We start from the raw sequence: 20,371 nt of genomic DNA on the forward strand, positions 1-20,371 counted from the left end.
AACGAGGATATCACACTCGCTCTACCACTACCCCTTTGCTTGATTGAGCATCTTCCTCTCTCCTCAGTTCATAAAAGAACACACAGTTCCATTCTCCAACGTGAACTCAGATATTACCAAGATTTGAATTCGAATCAAGACAAAAAAAAAACAATGACGTGAAAAGAAACATCATGTATAACGAGGATCAACCTTCAGACTCGTGTAAAATGAAAACATCCTCTTCAACACCAAAGCTGCGGCTTAAGGGTTCGGTGTCACTTCCCGGCTGGTTCGCCCATCCCGCTTACTCATGAAGCTTCGACGCATATGGGCTTTGGGGCTGTCGGGGACCAAGTTTGTTTCCGTCGATTGGAAACTGCTCTTGAGTGTCACAGTTCCGCTACCAACAGATAGTTCCTTAGCAACAGAAGAACCTGACTCATCGACAAAGTAGATGTGTTCGCCTAGGTCATCATCGCTGCTAAAAGTGTGCTGCCCCTTGGCCTCGATCTTGAATTGTGTATCGGGTGAGCATGGGAACTTGAAAGTCTCGCCAAACGTCCATTGTCCGCTGTTGGACTTGAAGTGTTTGGTCTTACCCACTGTCTTCTCCTTGGGGCTCATCTGTGTGATAACGACGTATAGATCAGACGCAGGAGGAAAGCCGGAAGCGTCCACCACAGTGAAGGAAGCCGTGCCGCTCGGCGCAGCTCCTGGGTTGGCGCTGTGAACTGATGACTGGCCAATACTCTTCGACCTAACATGACCATTGCTGGTAGGGGGTCGACTGCCGTTCGAGCTACCTTCCTCGTTGATAGCAGGCGATCGGCGAAGTCCGCCATTGGCACCAGCGGTACCATTAGGGCTTAATCCTTGAGGCTCAACAACTTCATTGTCTTCTTCGATAACGTCGTTGTTGTCCTTCTTGTTGAAGATACCACGACGGAGGAATGAAGCACCCCTACCAACACCGTGGCCAACAACTCCCGCTACAGCGGCACCGCCCTTGATAGGTGCACCGGCGACACCAGTGACGATACGCCCAGGAGCTGAAGAGAAAGTGCCGCCAAAGGTGGATGTGCCTTGACGTGCTCGCTGAACATAGGCGGGTCGGAATAGAAGTCGGATGCGCACGCTTCCTGACTTGCCGTCGAGAATATATTTAGTCTCAGACGGTCTGAACGGATCCAGAGACTCGAGATTGATGTCGGCTCCACCCAAAAAGTCGGGCTTGTCCGCAAAGTCATAATCCCATACAGTCAGTTTGAACTGTGCAGCAGTCCTTGAAGGAACATTGACCTCAAAGTATTCATTCCATGTGGGGTTCAATGTCTTCTTCTGCACCTTGGTCTTATGAATCTCCTGGCCATTTAGCTCGAATTTGCAGTAAGGGTCACTCTTGCCGTTACGATCAGCTGAAGGAAGATCGGTAGCATCGAGAACATCAACACGAAGTGTACCCATATTGTTAATACTTTCGCTTGGGTCGAGTTGCATCCTGACTGGGATATACTTCAAGCTGACTTTGACACTTGCAGGACGACCGTCCTCACCCTTGAGCTTCAAAGTTGTCGGGTTGTTCTGTCGAGGTGTTAGTTCAGGCAATTGTATATGATGTTATTGTACGAGTCTTACCAAACATTGCTTGAGCGTTTCCAAGGTGTTGCCAGCGAGCGATGCCAGGAGGTCGTCGTCGTCGTCACCCTTCTTGCGAGCTCGAAGAGTAAGTCGAGAAAAGTCAAGCTCACGGATGAAACAATCTCCAATCTCTTCAAACTTGTGGTGTTTGCTGCGAGCAGTCGAAGAGATATAAGATGGGTATGCCATGTCGTCTACAAGAACCTCCAAAAGACTGTGGCTTTCGGGCATCTCTGCCTCCATGAGTCGGAAGATGAGCAAACCACTTTCGTACTTGAGAAGCTCCTCGGGAGAAAGTCGGATTTTGCGAGGGCCCTTGGGCATTTCGATCGAGGGACGCCCAACTGTGGTGGGTGTAGGGGGCTCCAGGTAGTTCTCTTTGGGCTTGTCCAAGCTGGCACTGAACTTGCCAGCTTCGGCAGATCTTTGAGGAGTAGGAGGAGATTGCTCCTCTCCAGAAGAAGAATCTTTGTCCTTCTCTGCTTCCCCCTCCCCCTCCTTCTCCTTCTCTTCCTCTTCTTCATCCTCAGGATCAGCAACATTCAAGCAAGGGTAAAAGGCAACCGTGTAATGCAGTGTACCCTTGGCGATGCCCTTGTTGTGGAGACGAAGGCCGTCTTCCCGGAGTTGTTTCTTGTCATGGACTAGATACTCGCCAGTTTCATCTTGGGCGACATAGTCCGCAGCGAAGAGTTCAATCATTCCGAGACTGCGGTCTTTTCCAACCTTTTCTGTATCCATGACCTCCAAGGCGAGTCTGTCTCGAGCAGAGTGAATGGGCACATATAAGACCTCGTCCCACTCAGGGTTCAGATCATTTCGGAAGGTAACAGTTCGTGCCTTTTCAATACCAGAGAGCAGAATCCGAGTGTAAGGGTCCGACTTGCCAAATGCTTCAAAGTTTCGGAGATCAGTAGCTTTCTTGAAATGCAGGCGGATGACACCGATAGGGGTAACATAGCCACCAGTGCTCGCCACACCAGAGATGGCAACTGGTCTCCACTGCGCCATCATCTTGACGCGACCAGTGTGAGCACCGTGTAGGTTGTACCATTCCTTGCCTTGCTCCATGCACTCGAGCATCTCGTCGAGCTTGATCTGGTATTTTCCAAGAACTTGATCGCCTGTAAGGTCACGGTCGTCCTTGACTGTGATACCAAGCTTGGCCTTCTTTCGGTCTGTAATAAGAATCTCCTTTGAACCATTGTCCCAAATAGGATTGTTGGTGCGCTTCAGCTTCTTGGTTTGGTGGACTTCTTTACCATTCAAGAACATAACGGCGTAAGGATTGAGTGATCCTACAAGACTCTTGGTACCGTCCAAATCCTTGGCTTGTTCCACAGTAAATCGGAGAATACCCTGGTTCGAGGGAGGCGGGGGCTCGTCTTGTCCCTCTGCATTTTTAACAGTCTCAAGCACAGGAAAGAAACGGATATCACAAGAAACAATGCCGCGGGCCTTGCCATCAGAAATGACCTCTAATCGCTGGTTCTCGTGAACATTGAGCTCTTCAATACTTTCAAGGGGGAAAGAGGCGACACCAAGCTCCTTGGACTTGCGGAAATCGTTATGGTCAAAGACTTGCATATCCAAGGTGTCGTTGAAAGATGTGACAATGATGTAGTGTGTCTCGTTCCATCTGGGGTTGGGGTTGTCTGGAACAACCTTTGTTCGGGCCAGCTCTTGGCGCCTACTCAAACTCAAGGATGCGTAAGGGTCAACAGTGCCACCGAAGTTGTCGCTGTTCTTCAGACCATGGGCGCCGTGAAGAGTTACTGCAACAACACCAATAGCCTGGTCAACTGGCGAGCCAGCAAGCATCTTGGCGACCTCGATAGGAAAGACCTTTGGCGCATACATCATTGGAGCCAAGTTGCCGTGAATTTGCTCCAGAATAAATCCCTCTAGACCAGGAATGAAATTGATGTCGAAGCCGAAGTTGTCACCACCAAGGGGCTTGCAGACGTAGTCGATAGTTGGTCGTTCCAAGAAGCACATTTCAATACGGTCGATATGAGGAAAAGGGATTTGCAGCTTGATCTTGAGTCGCATAATACCAGAGAAGGCCATATCCTCGACAATGACGTCGAGTCCCTTGCTGATCATGGCCTTGCCAATTCGAATCTCGAGCACAACTTTCGGGTTTATCTTGTTCTTTAGCTGGCGAGAAGTCATGTCGTCGGTGTCGTTAGGGGTAAAGCTGAACTTCCAGTCCATCATGACAATGTCGTCCTCAGTCTTGGGGTAAGTCTTGACATGCTCCATGCGAGGAGGCTTGGAACCCAATGTGAACGTCTTGAGCTTCAAGCTGTCCAAGAATGCAGGAGTAGCAGAACTCAGGACTTGATCAACGGAGTTGATGATGGTCTGAGCAAGAACTGGTTGGTAAATAGGCCAGAACTTGACCATGAAAGAGTTGATCCATTCGAGGGATTCGTTATCGTTTTCGAGCCTCTTGAGGGCCATTTCGCGAGAGATGTCATCTCGGAAGTTACGTCGCACTCTTCGTAAAGATGTTCGATAGTAAGTAGAGCAGAAACACATGACAATAATGACCCAACCAAGTCCGCCGCCAAAGACAGCGACAAGCCAGGAAGTGACACATGCGAATATGATGACGCCAGTGTTGTGATACCAATCTAGCCATGTTAGTGATCGCTGTGCAGCTACAGCTGGCATTGATACTTACCACCGTACAGAGTATCTGGAAGCTTTGACTCTACCCATGTTGCGTGATCGAGCAGACTCTCTTGCGCCATTGCATCGTCCTCTGGCCATCCCAGCTGCGGAGCCCATCCTGTTCTTGAGTATGGTACTTCTTCGCTTTCGGGATCGGCACCGTCTGCAAGTGGTTTGCCCTGTTCGTCGCGAGCAACGTCCAAAACTCCATCCTTGCTGGCTTCCGGTAGGTCTTCGACGGGGCCGGTGCCATCGTCGACGTCGGTGATTATGGCAGCGCCCTTGGGGCGTCTGCTTTGCTGGAGCTCACGCGGGATGGCCTGCGCAAGAGCATTATTAGTTTGTAGTCGCAAATGGAAGTGAGAAAGTGCGTACAGCTTTGGCTTGAGCTTTCTTTTGTTCTGGGCTCGCATCAGGGTCGAAGGTGAAAGCAGCGACGCCAGCATTTCGAGACGCCTGGACGATGGACTTTTGGGCATCATCTGCAGTGACGTTGGTTTGAGGATCGCCGGCGGCTTCCACGACACCCTGCTGCTTGAGCTCCTCGGCTTCTCTGGCGGTTGACATGACGTTGTGCCGAGCAGCGTTGCTGCGGTTGCTGCTGGAACGTGTTGCTATGGGAAATTTGTATTGTTCGCGGTTGTCAATTGGTGAAGATTGAGCTCGAAAGACCGTCGCAAAACATTCATGTAATGAGGGCGATTTCGAACGACCCTCGTGAGGTCAGTGGGCGACCAAGTTGGTGCGTGCAAGGTTGCGATGCCCTGATAGTTTGTAGCTGGTAAGTTAGCTTGTAGCTGGTAAGTTAGCTTGTAGCTGTAAGCTTGGGCATGAGCTGAGCTAGTTTATTAGCTTTGGATAAGTTGTTTACGTGCCTAGCTGGTGAGGCCAGCAAGTAAAAGGCAACGAGAGATTAGCTAGGAAATGAAAGGAAAGGAAATTGAGAAGAGAATGAGAATGAAGGAGGGGGTGAAGTAGAAAAGAGGGTGAAGAAGGATGTAAGAAGGCCAAGCCAAAGGAATTGGGATGGGACTCATGGGAGGTGGAGGGAAACCTGGCACCAAGTTGACAAGACAGGTATAGTTACAGCCTATATTGCGCTGTGCTGCAAGCTTGTGCAACCTGCAGCTGCAACTCAGTGTTAGGTCCAAGGAATGGGCTTTCTTCCAAGCTTGAAGTGAGTTGCGCCGAATGTTGATCGACGGCGCACAGGTCATTGATAGCAGAATACAGATTGGATACTTTTATGAATATAGTTTCATGTCGCTTAAGAGTGGTCACTTTCAAGTCACTTTCGCTAGTGGGAGGGAGCTAATTTGTGGCTCAGCAAGGGAAATTGAAGCCTGCCCGCGCATCCCATCACTACCTATCAGGAGTAGTTACTGACGGCAGAACCTTTTTTGAGACATTGATTGAGAACAGTGGAGGTAAGAGTGCTTTTGCGTGTCTACTTGAGGAAGAATAAGTTGCGATTGCGGGCCGGAGTAGCGCGGCAGAGTGGGCCACCATTCACTGTAAGTTATGAGGATCCTACAATGCCGAAGCAATGAATGGACGAATGCCATTTGGCCTCAATAAATATTGGGGAGCACACGTAGATCCGAAACATTTGTTCCCCTTGACCTCCATCTTAACTCTTGCATTTGCTGTGCTGTACATACTATACTGTCCAGTGCAGTGCAGCTACCCATTGTCCTTGTATCACAGACAGAGATCATAATAGTATGAGCCATCATGCTTACCAAAGAGGAGAGAGCGATTTATTTACAATAGTTACTTGTTTCTACAAGCCAAGTCTATGAAAGTCACACCATATTCAAAAGATAAATTCCCTCTCTTGTTCCATACCCTGTCAAAGATAGACCCCTGCTATGCTGAAAGTAACTGGACACGACCTACGTAATCGATGGTCTGGGGGAAGACCAAAGCTCGGTTTTGCTTGTGACGGAGGTCCTAATCACTCCCTAGCTCCCTCATCAGCGCGACATGGGTCAGGGAACTGGACCTGGATCCCAGGTTTCCAGGCTTCCAAGATCGAGGAAAGGTGTCTTGTTCTAGTTTAGGCCTCTCAAACCCCTGTCTCCTTGATCGCTAACACCGCTGAGGTTACGTAGCTCGCAAGAATAGACTCTCAGCCGTCTGTCTGCACTGACCCTTGCAGTTCGGATCCCTGGATTCGTGGCTCCTCTCGCCTGTCGTGATGACTTCCCTTTGGCTCCACGATAACTACATAGTAACATGACGTGAAAAAAGGCGAGATGAAAATTATGTGGCCTCCTATAGCTTATCTTGCTTATTTATAACCAGGAGATTCCCATGTGGATAGCCTCATCTCGACACTCGCCATACCATTGTCTGCTATTGTTGACTATTGCCTACTAATCCACTACTTATCACTTTGCATTTCTAGCCTTCCCTTTTCTCCATCAGCTGCATCTCCATATTGAATGCACAGCCACACTAATTGGCCTGAACACTAATAATGTTAGATGGGAAACTAAACCAAACCAGAGGATCCCAATGAAATGCCGTGTTTTCACTACGTAGTTATCCACCTTCTCATTGGGTCGATAATCTAATAAGTCGGGTTTCCCTCTAACTGGCTTTTTTCTACATGACGAGATTTTTTCTATTACAAACATGGCATTCAAATGAAAAGAGAAAGCTTTTACCCTACAATTGACAACTTCCCAAAAACTCTGTTCCGGTTGCATTTATAGATATCGAGGTTAAAAAGTTAAAGGCATTCTTCAAGACAGGAACGGCCCTACGATATTCCTCTTCAGCATAGCGGGCACCTAGCTTAAACAACAACAACAACCAACGATCAAAAGAAATAATACATCGAATCATTTAAACCAAACACAAAATGTCTTCGAACATCTAAGAAAACACACGGCCTTCTTTACTTGTAAATGAACGAGGTTATACTACACTCAAAGCCCTCTCAAGAAATTCTTCCATCGTGAACGAACATGGAAGCGTCATCCTATTTCCCCATCTGCGAACTGATATAATGCATCTCTGGCTCTCGGCCTGGAGCCGACCGCTACCGGTAAACAGAGATGGACTTGGTAATCTGTTGGAGTCATTTTACTGACGGGAATGCTAGGTCCGTCTGATTCTTCAGCGCAAAACTCTTCGGCCTCTCACAACGAGTTGTCGCCAACTTCAGTCGACAGGTAGAAAGTCTACCTTCGTTCCATCCCCACAACAACTAAAGATCGCGGAACTTTGTTCTTCTCAGAATGTTGTGGTGTCGGCAAGGCCAGGGTCTGGCAAAACAGCCACGATAGAAGCCATTGCGGCGAATCACCCAGACAAACAAATTGGCAGCATTCTCTTCTCAAAAAGACTCCAGAGTGAAACATCTCGTCGCCTTGAAAAGTATCACAACAGCGATGTTTTCACTTTTCACGGCATGGCCGGCAAGCTATTGGGGGAAACTGTGCCAAACGATAAGGAACTTCTCAAGCTACTTCGAAAGGTTGATAATAGCGGCAAGCTTCCCTTGTGGAATTCTACACCCTATGACATCGTTATCTTGGATGAGTTCCAGGACTGTAATCCGGAAACCTTTTGGCTAGTTGCTTGCTTTCTTCGGTCCAACAGTGTCGCAAAAGGAGGTCAGCCTGCACGTATTGTCGTGCTTGGCGACGAACGTCAATCGATATACCGTTTTCGCGATGCAGATCCGAGATTTCTGACTCTGGCCCCAGAGTTGCTAGGTCCAATAAGTCCTTACCCTTTTAATAAAGTTGAGCTGGGGAAAAGCTTCCGATTACCCATGCCGACGGTAGAGTTCATCAACCGGGGGTTTCTGGGCGGAGAGCAGTACATCTCGAGCTCAAAGCACGGCCCAAAACCCATTGTCCTGAGGTGTAATCTCTGGGACGGCCGCGCAATAGCTGAAAAGCTATCTCCTCTGATAAAACGATATGGGCCAGAGAATTGTGCCATCATAGCGCCTTCTGTCCGCGCCAAAGGTCCGATACAAAAATTGGTCAACACACTCGCTCAGGTCCATGGTATTCCTATTTCTGTACCTACTTATGACGATGCGCCTCTCGACGATAACGTGATTCATGGGAAAATGTGTATCTCTACCATTCACCAGTTTAAAGGCCGTGAGCGCGAACTGGTAATACTTCTTGGCATGGACGCTTCATATTTGAAATATTTCGGTCGCGACGTACCAGACGACAAATGTCCCAATGAAGTCTTTGTGGCCCTGACACGCGCTCTAAAACAGCTTGTCTTTCTGTACAGCTATGAAGAAAAAATGTTGCCTTGTGTTTTTGTTGATGCTATAAGAGATACAGCAGAGATCATCAATATGATAAGTGACGAAGCAGACATTGAGCTACCTGACCCGCCCGGTCGGCCTCTTCAATTTGGTCTTTTTCTTCCATCGAGCTGCTCTGCCACCGAAATAGCTCGATATGTTCAGGACGAGCCCCTTGATAAAGTAGTCAAGCGCTTTTTGTGTGTCAAACAGGTTTCACTACATTCGTCAGGCCACAGACGCATCAACATAGACAATGTGGTCGCTTCAGACACGCGAAAGGGGTTCTTCGAATCTGTGAGCGATATAAACGGCCTTGTCATTGCCGCCGCCCTGGAGCTTGAAACTTCAGGAACCTTGAAGTCTCTGGGCGTACTCCAAGGGGAAGTCGACAAGAATATGCCAAAACATCCCCAACAGCTGGTCTCCTGGCTTTGCCGCCACGCCTGCAATTATGAAGCCCAGCAATCCGGCTACCAACCACGTATGATACAAATGAAACATCACAAGTTTGATTGGATGGGGCATCATGACTTTGAGCTTGCTCGGTGTCGACTTTATAACGAGTTGGTAGATCCTGCTAGACATATAGAGTTTGAGGTCGGAATATTGGACAAGTTCGCTGTCGACGGCCAGAGAACCGGCCTATGGGGCAGAGCAGATGTTGTCACATCTTCTCTTGACAGCCAGGACGGCGAAGATGACAAGATAGTCTGGGAAATCAAGTTTGTTTCACAGCTAACTAACGAGCATATCGTCCAGGTTTGTGTGTATGCTTACTTATTAGGGGCCGCGCATAAATACAGCAAACTGCCTCGCATCATGTTATACAATGTGAAGGATGGAGACAAGCGCGAGATTATACCACGCGGTGGAATTGATGGGTTACGAAAGCTGATCACGAATGTTATGAAACTACGGTACACAACTGCAGGCGAGGTTTCGTACGAAGTCTTTATCCAGCGTTGTACTGAAACCACGCAAAGAATAATGAACCTGAGCGATGGTAAGGACAATGAATGATTACAGCATTGTATTATCATCCAAATACTTGGGGGAAGAACTACTGCCACTAAATTTACAATGATCAACGTATTTGGTGTTCTTTCGACCCCAACACAGAAATCTTTACTTTCAACTAGACCTTCTGAATAGAGAAAACTCCTCACCCTGGACATTGCAACATAGACATGGGTATCTCGAACTCACAAACTCTGCAAGACTTGCATGGTGGACGTTCTTGAGACGAAGTGATCAGGAAACCAAAGTGTCAGCCTTTCAGGTTAACTATCTCTCGTGCTGGGTCCAAGGGTTTGCATCATGTAGTTCTCAAAGCAGACAAGGATCCCCCGTTACTGCTGATGAATGTATCCCCACACGGCGAAGATAACAAGAAACATGACTTCCAAAAACAAGTTGCTAAAAAGTTTATTCCCTCTATCGTGTCATTCGAAGAATGCTGACTGATGTTCTCATTCAATAGTGGAGATCAATAAATGCTTCTGTATGTATTGATTAGAAAAAGGTTCCATATCCAACACCCAACTCTTACAATGAATGAAAGGCAAAGTGGCTAGACACTCACTCAAACTCTAAACAGCATGAAAGACGCTGACATCAACCAGACCCCAGATCCGTTACTCCATTTCCCATATGCAATATCCCTCTTGCCAGTCCATGATCTCTAAACCATCAACTCTTGACTTGATCTTAGTATCCGAAGCCGTCGTGCTGGTGAACAGGGCATCGTCCCGGGTGCTTGACAAACCAGGATGAGATGCACGCTCGGTGGAATCGACACAAACACTCCAAACGTGCCATAGGAACTCCGACTGTGAACTCCTCCAGACAAATAGTGCACTCTGCATCGTCGATGCAATCCTTCTCTGTGGCTATATACGTATACATGCCTGTCCGACGAGGGGCAACTGGTGCTCCACCTTCCCCGCCGCGGGGTGTGCCGTACGCGCTGTGCGTCTGAATACATGTAGTGATGTGAGACTCGCGTAGAGCTTCGGCGTTGGGAAGACTCGACGATGGTAGTTCGCGATGGCAAATAGGACACTCGTCTTCCTCGGCAATTTGAGGGGTTGGCGGTAGTGCACGTTGCCTAGATGATGATTCTCCTAGTGAACTGTATCGCTCTGGATACGAAGATGGAGAAGCAGCCTGTGCACTTGCGAGGAAACGCTCGATGGGTGTCTGATGCGCTCCGCTACGTCTCCTGTGAGAAGGACCAGGAGAAGAGCCGGATGAAGTAGAGCCCTGGAACTGACTGTTAGTATATGGCACAAATTTAGGGGGCAGAGGCAAAAATACCATTGTGACACTCCTCATCCTTGGAGAGAGGTATCGATATGGGTCACCACTAGTTCCCGGAGCAAAAACTGCACCATGTCGATTAGACGACTGTAGTGTTCCGTAAGCATCGCCAATATTGCTCCTAGACCTTTGGTGAGGAACTCGCGGAGAAAGAGTAGCTTGCGGTCCCGGGCTCTGTGGTGGCGCTGTATTCGGGTCCGGGACACAGGGATTGCAGAGCCTTACTCGCTCACCTCCCGACATGTCGTTCACGTCAAAGTATCCGGCTCCCAGCCCGTCCACAAGCAGGGACTGATGCATAGCTGCTTCAGAGCCTGGGGGTCGAACGATGTATTGGTGCGGAATTATGATCCTGTGCGGCGAGCAGGAGTTGCAAACGACTCTTCCACATTTCCTATTATGGTAAGTATACGGAGTGGGAGAATCTTAGGGTCACGGTTTGACTTACCTGCAATGATGCTTACGCACAAAGAAACTGAACTGAGCATGGCAGATGGGACAGTATGTTACTTCATTATCTGGTTGCCATCTAGGCCTTTGCGAATCTGAAGATACGGACTGTCGAGCGGATCGGGAAAGCGGAGGTAGGGCTTCTTCGAGGGGTCGAAGTGATGGCAAAGGCGCATCCATTCTTTCGCGAGACGGCGTCGCATATGTTCTTGGAGCTCTTTGCGTGTTGGTAGCGCTAGTACCTCGACTGGGCCTTTGTATATGTTCTGTATGCTCGGAAGGAGTGTTTATAGAATTTTGTTGTTCAGACCGCCTGTTCTGGGATATGCTCTCCGAATCGTCCATCTCTGTGTTCTGTTGGTTATCCGAGGGCTGTTCTGGCTCCTGGGCAACTGCCGTGCCTGCATCTTCCTCTGCACTCGTCTCGGGATCGGTTGTGGCGGATGTGGCGTCTCTATCGTCGTCCGGTTCGTCGGCCGTAGTACTTTGCGCATCATCTCCGTTGTTTACTCCTTGCGCAAGCTCTTGGTCTGAGAAACGAGAGTTCTGTTGGTCGGTGTGTTCTCGGTCGGTATCTGGAGGAGGTATCTCGGGTGAATGGGAACTATTGATAGATTCTCGATCTGCCTCGCCGCTCTGTGATAGACTCCTCTCTATGGCGTGAGATGGACAGTCGAAATATCGCGAGCATTCTTGGTGGTGGAATCGAGATGTTTGCCAGGGACATGTCGGTTCTCGGTCGTTGTCCTGATCCTGGTCTTGGTCTTGGTCTTGGTCGCGGTCGTGCTGGTCGTTTTCGTTTTGGTTGTCGTCACTATTAATCGAACGTGGTGGGCTATGAGAATTACTCGACAAGGGAGCGCTGTGCTCTCCTGCAGATTCAGGGCCCAAATAGCCTGAAGCACCCGAAGGGCTGGCCATAGTAGCTCATCAGAGCTCGAATGGTAAGATGGGGTTATTCGGCAGCTGTAGAGCTTCGTCCGAGGCAATACAGAAAGAATGATGTATAAGATGATGGGTTCCTTGTGTGGGAGAGGAAGAATTCAAGGGTCGAATGCGGTGTTTGATGGTAGGTAGGTATGTTGCGTTGCAGCTTAGTTTATTCCCTGTCCTGTAAGTGCGATTAGAAAATGGTTGGTTCGATGTAGGTAGACTCGCATCCGCATGATGCATACAGCCAGGATTTAGGGAATGTAGTCTGGACTGGACTGGAGGACTAGGCTAACCTTTTGAGTGGCGAGGCAAGGATTAGACTACTTGATGGGATAAAATGATGTTTTTGTGATGATGCGAGTCAAGTTGACATAAATTCAATATTAGCGAACCTTTGATACGGAAGGTAGGTTTGAATCATTCCGTGTTGAGTTTGGACTTTGGAACCTTCAGAGAGTCCCTGGGCTTGGCCTGACTGGGCTGGACGGGCTGGGCTGGACTGGCGTCTGAGGTTTGAGGGGCTGCCCGAAGAGTGGAGGCTACTAACTAATTCGCCCACGCGATCACCCTTGCATCACCCTCAGAGCCTCTAACGTTACCTCGTCTGAAACTACCTAAACCTCACTTGGTAACCTGGACGCTAAAAGAGCTGCTGCTTATCAGGTGGACACCATTTGATATTAACATGGGCTGGACCCTTTATCACCTCTCAAGGTTGTCATCGTTAATCAATCCAATCTCATCTACTAATGAGTTGGGATACTAGGTCTAGACCCCCTTTTCAATGTCCTTACCCTGTATCTTCAACAGATCCAATCCAGCCCATGTTGTTTAGGTAGAAGGTCTCACTTCATCACCCAGACCTCCCAACTCTTCCTTCAACTCAACTCCGCTCGATGCCACTGCTACTGGCTTACTCTCCTGAAGAACAAACATCATTCGAGCCCATTTCTCTTGATCCACATTAACCCATTGATGCATTGTTCCACGCTGAACTACCACATCCCCTCTCTTCAACACACGACTCTCGCCTGAGTCCAATACCAGTTTCATCGCACCTTCTAGCACGACACCATAGTCTACACTCAGTGTTCTATGCATGTCGCTTCCACCCGGAGGAAAGTCGACAAAACGGAGGACTGATCCTCCAAGGAGAGCAAGTCCCGGAGGATCTGCGATGTAGTTTTGATATGTCTTGATGTCCGAATCGCCTGTGAGGTCAACTGGAAACCCTAGAGTCACATAGCCAAGGCGAAAGTTGTACTTTGTGAGGATATTTGTGGGCATTTCATCATTGAGTTGAGTGTCGAATATGGCTTTCCCGTCATAATTGTGCCCAGTAATGAACCGTTTCGGTACAGGTAATTGGTGTTCAGCCATGATGTGGCAAAAGAAGAGAGACAGATAGGCCCAGTATGACACAATCCGAAAGCAACACAAGCTCTTCATTGTAGGTGTATATGACAATCTCACCCATGAGTTTCCTCTCATTCGAGGAAGTTGGGATGTCCTTTTATAGTGATATTTTCTAATACAAGCTCTGTATTCTGCTGACGGAACATCTTTGCATACCCGATATTTCAATGCATTCAATGACGTTCTTGTGTTTCCATCTTTCATTCATTCCTCTTGGGCCACGATAAGTTCTGTAGTAAGGTGCGGCTTGCTGCGTATGTTGTGATTGATTCGGGTTCCGTCCCCAGGACTAAGTAACCAATTGGAGACTGGACGGATACGAATAACCTTGTTTGTAAACTTGAGTTGATTAGACTTATCCTTGTGCATGTATCTTTCGGAACTTGCCATGTGTTGAAATTAACCCTTGTTGTCCTCGAGTCAGAATACCTTGTCGCGAGACTCACTTACCAAGGGTAACTTGCATGCAAATTCATCGCAGAGTTTCCTTGGAGACTCCGATGCTGAAGAGATGCCCCTTAAAATCTTGTACACGCGTTCACAAGATGTGATGTTGAGTTTTACGTAGCACATGATAGTATGTGAAACACCAACAGAACTCATCATCTCAGAGCAAGCCTGAAAGGTCACACAGACCGAAGAGATGAGAATCCAATGATGGATAACGTTAATACCAAAGAAGATAAGCCCGCCGAGTCTATCCTCTGTTGTCTCTCATCTCTAACCCAAAGCAAGTAGGGGAGTAGGGGGGAAAGCCGCTACTGTATGCATTACGTGGACTGATAAAATGAGGTATTCGCGTCTTTGTGTGGTTGATTTATTTTACGCCAATAGAACCTAGCTTATTCGTCTTTGACGCCATCAGACATTGACGTACACAGGTTTGAAAAGTGACATGAGAGGGCATCGCGGTATTAAATAAGTGTCTTGGCACGGCTGAGTCGGCCACTTGAAGGTGAGTGAGGCAGGGTTGTTTTTCGGACAACGGAGTGTCTTACGAAACCAGTTCTCGCATCCTTACAAGATCAGATAATCCAAGCCTGAAAGCCTCGTCGATTGATCAAAGACAAAGGGAAAAAGGCGACGTACTCAGTCGAGTCGAGACGTAATGGTTTCAAGCCGGAGCTTTTCAAGTATGGGGCCCTAGGAGCTGAGTACGTATGCGTTTAGTCTCTTAGTCTCGGTACATGGATAATCGCCAACCAATACTGCATGCTAGACTAGTGTATAGTTCGATTTTGGTGTGCAAAATTTCCATCTCTATCCCCATACTCAATGAACCCTTGCTGGTGCGCATAGGCGCGCTGACGACGACAGATATCAAGTCAAACAGACGCTTTGATTATTGTCACCTCCAAGACAAATCGGCTCCGATATCGAAGCCGGAGTTTGACCAAAAAGGGCATTGGACTACATTCTAGGCCAAGTTCAGCTGAAAATGTGACGTTCAACGAAACGTTAAAGATTCTCTCCCCAATTTTTCCTCGTCCTGGCTTGTCACTCAATCCTTGCACTGACATAACTGATTAATTGACGAGCCAATCATTCATTCCTAGCTTGAAATATCCCTGATAACTTCCGCTTAGTCTATGATAATCTATTACCCGCGACTATATCCGCAGCAATTTCCGGTCAAGTATTGATTCTTTAACAGGTACTTACAGCCCTACAACAGTAACTCGGCACTTGCCTACCATACATTTTACTTACTATCCAACCATAAGCATCTTTATTCGCTGTACCAATTTTGTTTTTACCTCCTTTTACTCATATATATACTCAATGCCATAACTGGAAATAATCACAGTCTCTCCAGGCTTGTGATTGTTTCCAACGAGTTACGCCATGTCTAATCCTTTACCCTCATCTTCTTCAACGAACCCTCCTCCATCGAACCCTTCAACGGACACTTCAAACATTGCAACACCTGCCCCTGATACTGAAAAGGGACATCAACTCTATGTCTGTGGCCATTGTGGTAGACGATACTCAAGACCAGAACATCTCCAGCGTCATGTCCAAACTCACACTCTGGGCCGTCGCTTTGCTTGTGGGATCTGTGGAAAGACGTTCGCTCGTGCTGATTTGAAGAAACGTCATGAGGCAAACCACGAGAACGATGACTCCAAAAAGCGACGACGCACTACCACTGCTCTCAACTCTGGACGAGTCACCCATGCTTGCAAAGCTTGTGCCGCTGCGAGGGTCAAGTGTCAAGAGGAGAAACCTTGCCAGCGATGCACTCGTCGTGGTTTGACTTGCGTTTCTTCAGAAGCAGGTACTGCAGCAGCCATGAACCTGGTTCATTTATCTGCAAGCGCGCGATCTCAAAATGATGACGAGTACGAAGCCGGTCCTAGCAGCGGTCCTGTTCCGACATCCTTTCCTATCGATCAATCCTCTTTGTATGGACAATCCATCCAATTGCAATCTCAACCCCGATCTAGATCGGGCACTCCTAATACAGGCGACCTCACCAGATCCGAAGCTAGCTCTTCCCAACAACCCGACGCAGACCAGCTCCCCTTTTGCGACTTTCTACGAGATGTCTTGTATGAGCAGCAGTATGATCAGCCAGCCAGAATGCCAGACAACCAAGGTCTCGACGTTCTGGATTTCTGCAACGACACCAACATGGAGCTCTCAGACATGGACTTTGGCTTATTGGATCACTGGAACGCAGGCGGGACCAGCATGCACAACATGGCCGCAACACCAGCCCAGCCGGATACACCCAGATCAGACAACTCTGCTGACATGGCACACGCGCATATACGGCAGAATCTCGTCACCGCTTGGGATGTGTCCCCTTGGCGATGGGACCCGGTGGCAAAGGATAATGCATTCGGCGAACAAGGAAATCTTCCAGTGTCGACAAAGGATGTGGCGTCTTTTCAAGCCGAGGCTTCTAAAGGAGGCCTCAGACGAGTCGTTGACCAAAAGCTGGACTTTGCTGCTCGTGACGGTGTCCTGGCACTTGTTCTCGGAGCTTGCCAACCTGAAGCCATGTCAAGTCGTATTTCAGGGTCCTTTCCTTCGGCAGATCTCCTGGATACCATGTTGCATGTATTCCTCAACTCCCATACCAACCAGGTATCCGAATACATCCATTTCCCCACCTTCAAGCTCAACGAGCAGGAGCCTGAGTGGATTGCTGGAGCCGCAGCAGCTGGCGCTGTGCTAACTCCTATACCGACACTACGAAAGTTTGGTTATGCTCTTCAAGAAGCTATCCGTACGTATTTCCATAATGAAACTAGTTCTGCGTTGCTAATGGCCATTGCTTAGGAATCGTCATGCCCAAACGAGTATGTACTACATTTGCAACTTTACCGAACAACTATCTGACTGACCATGGCAGTTCGAAGAAAACAACGAATCGATCCTGAACATAGGCCTTATACAAGCTATTGTTATCGGCCAAGACACTGGTGTTTGGAGTGGAAATCGACGCAAGATGGAGATTGCAGAGTGCCATGTCAACATTCCCACCACGGTACGAAACATTCGCAATAGGGTCCGATCTTTCAACTAATATGACTAGATGATGCGATACCGTGGCAAGTTTCAACGTTCTACATACCCCATGCTTTCAGTAACTGCCGACGACGAGGGCGCCAATCTTGAACAGAAATGGAGAACTTGGGTTGACATGGAGAAATGGAAACGGTAAGCACTCATACTGAAAAGACTTACTACTTTCTTCAGTTGCTAACAACATGACAGTTTCGTCTTTCACCTCTTCATACGCGATAGTCAGCAGTCAATGACAGCCCTGACCAACCCCGTCATGTCATATGCTGAACTTACACTTCCCCTGCCTGCATCCAAAGAGCTCTGGTACGCCAAAACAGCCAGGGAGTGGAAGCACGCATACTTGAGACGAGAAGATGGGCATGTTAAGCGAGCTCCTTCAGTTGGCGATCTATTCCGCAATCTGAACCTTCTTGCAGAAAACCGACACAGACTGGATGTGCAGCTTTCGGCAGCAATCTACCTCCAAGCCTATTGGCTTCTGATATTGGAGTATAGAAACCTGTGCTCATCATACAGGATACGATCCTACACCCAGGACCCGTATGGAAACACCAATTCGTTACTAGACGCACGCCGGCACCAGCTTTTACAAGATTTGCAGACTTTCAAGGTTACAACCATGAACTGGCCTGAAATCACAGCACAGGAGCGGCTCCTGCTCAATCAACTTATGATGGCATTGCATGTATCTACAGACGATCTCCAGCTCTTCGCGGGCAAGGAGGGCGACGAACAAGCACACCGAGCATTTCACGTGCTCCAGCAATGGGTCGAAAGTGTTGATTCTCGAGCAGCTATATGGCACGCAGGTCAAGTCCTCCGGTTCGCCAAGCTCTTCCCATCAGCACAGTTGAAAAACTTTTACGCTGTTGGAGTACACCATGCGGCGCTTGCCATCTGGACGTACGGCGTAATCAAGAAGGCGGGAGGTAAACAAGATTTATCTTCTCAACACGAGAAGATATACATAGACGGGCCAGAATCTCCAAGTATACAGGGGTACATCAACATGGGGCAGGGACTTCCTGTTTTTCGAGGGCCAAACAGTCGCAACGGGGTATCTGAAGCGACAATGGAGAACCCCAAAGCAGGCATGGAGGCCATACACGAGATTCTCCAGGCTAACTTTGGCGGTGCAAACAGGATGGCGCCTGCAATCGTAGAAAATTTGTGTATATTGATACGACAGCTCGGTAATGTTGCGTGGGCAGTCGGGCTAGGATAATAGCTGTTCGATATACGAATAACATTTTTACAATTATAGTATGATTATTCTAAACATCCAATGACAGAAGTGTATGTATGACCGTATCCTAAGCTATGATTAATCTCTGCCTCATCTTCCTACTCCAATTGTCAGCTTCGGCCCTATCGGAAGCTAAATAGACGAACGAGCTTGAGATCCGTAGTGACGTTATTCCTCCAACAAAACCTACACCCTCAATTTTGACCTGTCGTTCCTGTTGATCATTTCAAGTTTAAAATAGTGGCTTTTTTTTCTTTACATGTTGACGAGATACTTCTTTTTCGTTTAATCACTGTGGCTGCATTGTTGTCTCAGGCCCGATACACACAATCAGGCGTGGCTGAACAAGCGTTAACCAATCCTCTCACCCACGTTTTCCAACTTCCAACTTTGTTCTCAGTACATTGATATTCTTAAACTTTTACCTGTAAAAGATGGCGTCTCAAGATACTTCAACCGCTCTCGTGGCGACAACAACTGTCTTCTCGACGCTTGTGTTCCTTTTCGTCGCTCGCGCGCTCCTCTATCCCGTTCAGCCAAAGACGATTCGCAACCCACTCAAATTGGGCGTCTATGACAAGACCAATGCTGAAAAGGTCAAGAATCTCGTGTATCAACCTGATCAATTTCCAGGTGCTCGGGATGTTGAGACCCCGGTGAGTAGAATCGCAGCCTACTATGAATGATCATGACTTGTTGACTTTGCCATAGTATGGAAGTATTCGCGTCTACGAGTTTGGCCCTGAGGATGGCGAAAAGGTCCTTTTTGTACATGGCATCAGCACGCCCTGCATCACCCTTGCTCCTATTGCCCTCGCCCTTTCCAAGCGAGGCTACCGAGTGATGCTCTTTGTGAGTTCCTCATCTATTCGTTTGATACATAAACTGACATGTCGTAGGATCTATTTGGTCGTGGCTTCTCTGATGGTGTTGCTGATATTCCTCACGATGCCCGTCTCTACGTCTCTCAGATGCTTCTCGTTCTCGCTTCCAGCCCTCTCGCTTGGACGGGCACAAATGCTTTCCGACTTGTCGGTTACTCTCTTGGCGGTGGTATTGCCATCCACTTTGCGAATGCTTTCCCAAACCTCGTCCGTGATCTTGTCCTTCTCGCCCCAGCTGGACTTATCCGCGCCGCCTCCTTCGGCCGTGTCTCTCGTTTCCTCTTCGTCTCTGGTCTCATCCCTGAGCGTATCTTGGCTGTAGCAACACGTCGTCGTCTTCAGAAACCCATCGCTGCCTCGGCAAGGCCGTCTTCTATGGCGCCTATTGAATCTGTCACGACGCCGCCGCTCAACGTCGTCGAGGCGGAAGTGAACCCAGTATCCGACAAAGCCGTTACGCCGTTGGAGATGCGCGTCATGGAGTATGTGCGTTGGATGGTTACTCATCACCAGGGTTTTGTACCGGCCTTCATGTCGAGTATAAGGTTTGCGCCTCTCATGGAACAGCACGATGCTTGGGTCAAGCTGGCCCGTCGCGCTCCTGGCACTACAGCCATCCTTCTGGCCAGGTCTGATGAGATCATCAACCCAGATGATTATCGTCGGGATGCACTGTCTCTCGTTGGCGGCGAACAGCATGTGCGCTGGCGTGTTCTGCCAGGTAGCCATGATTTCGTCATGACCAACCCCCAAGACATTCTTAGAGAGATCCAAGACATGTGGGAAACAAAGGCATAAACTGGCACACGCAATGATTTTTAATTTCACGAATTTAGGAGAGATTGAGATTTGTGAACAGAGATAGTTAGAGCTGGGATTCAAGCTTGGAATCATTCGTGTCCCCTGGGTTTTGAGAGTAAGTCTAGAGTAGAGAGCCTTTGAATGTGAAGAAATCCATATCCGTTTCCCGTAAACCTAACTGGAACCCATCAGATGCCA

At 48.3% G+C, this 20,371-nt stretch overlaps 6 protein-coding genes across 6 annotated transcripts; 3 read left to right on the plus strand and 3 right to left on the minus strand.

The window, feature by feature from the left end:
* Positions 1–243: 243 nt before the first annotated feature.
* Positions 244–4,866, minus strand: FSST1_002185 (uncharacterized protein; the record flags this gene model as incomplete). The annotated part of the gene is made up of 4 exons (XM_083228148.1): positions 244–1,563; positions 1,618–4,259; positions 4,310–4,619; positions 4,675–4,866. The coding sequence occupies 4 exons, from the start codon at positions 4,864–4,866 to the stop codon at positions 244–246; spliced, it is 4,464 nt and encodes a 1,487-aa protein (XP_083092367.1).
* Positions 4,867–7,315: 2,449 nt separating this feature from the next.
* FSST1_002186 (P-loop containing nucleoside triphosphate hydrolase protein) lies at positions 7,316–9,607 on the plus strand (the record flags this gene model as incomplete). The annotated part of the gene is made up of 2 exons (XM_083228149.1): positions 7,316–7,354; positions 7,412–9,607. The coding sequence occupies 2 exons, from the start codon at positions 7,316–7,318 to the stop codon at positions 9,605–9,607; spliced, it is 2,235 nt and encodes a 744-aa protein (XP_083092368.1).
* Positions 9,608–10,294: 687 nt separating this feature from the next.
* On the minus strand, positions 10,295–12,277 carry FSST1_002187 (FYVE zinc finger-domain-containing protein; the record flags this gene model as incomplete). The annotated part of the gene is made up of 3 exons (XM_083228150.1): positions 10,295–10,849; positions 10,904–11,300; positions 11,355–12,277. The coding sequence occupies 3 exons, from the start codon at positions 12,275–12,277 to the stop codon at positions 10,295–10,297; spliced, it is 1,875 nt and encodes a 624-aa protein (XP_083092369.1).
* An 843-nt stretch (positions 12,278–13,120) lies between these two features.
* FSST1_002188 (cupin domain-containing protein) lies at positions 13,121–13,669 on the minus strand (the record flags this gene model as incomplete). The annotated part of the gene is made up of 1 exon (XM_083228152.1): positions 13,121–13,669. The coding sequence occupies one exon, from the start codon at positions 13,667–13,669 to the stop codon at positions 13,121–13,123; it is 549 nt and encodes a 182-aa protein (XP_083092370.1).
* Positions 13,670–15,550: 1,881 nt separating this feature from the next.
* FSST1_002189 (Zn(II)2Cys6 transcription factor domain-containing protein) lies at positions 15,551–18,467 on the plus strand (the record flags this gene model as incomplete). Its single annotated transcript, XM_083223849.1, has 5 exons — positions 15,551–16,940; positions 16,994–17,013; positions 17,067–17,201; positions 17,250–17,374; positions 17,432–18,467. The coding sequence occupies 5 exons, from the start codon at positions 15,551–15,553 to the stop codon at positions 18,465–18,467; spliced, it is 2,706 nt and encodes a 901-aa protein (XP_083092371.1).
* A 455-nt stretch (positions 18,468–18,922) lies between these two features.
* On the plus strand, positions 18,923–20,170 carry FSST1_002190 (Alpha/Beta hydrolase protein; the record flags this gene model as incomplete). The annotated part of the gene is made up of 3 exons (XM_083228153.1): positions 18,923–19,144; positions 19,200–19,340; positions 19,388–20,170. The coding sequence occupies 3 exons, from the start codon at positions 18,923–18,925 to the stop codon at positions 20,168–20,170; spliced, it is 1,146 nt and encodes a 381-aa protein (XP_083092372.1).
* Between the last annotated feature and the right edge of the window lie 201 nt (positions 20,171–20,371).

The sequence above is a fragment of the Fusarium sambucinum genome, chromosome IV (genome assembly GCF_050947815.1).
Source record: "Fusarium sambucinum isolate potato_lamoka chromosome IV, whole genome shotgun sequence".
Lineage (NCBI taxonomy): Eukaryota > Fungi > Ascomycota > Sordariomycetes > Hypocreales > Nectriaceae > Fusarium > Fusarium sambucinum.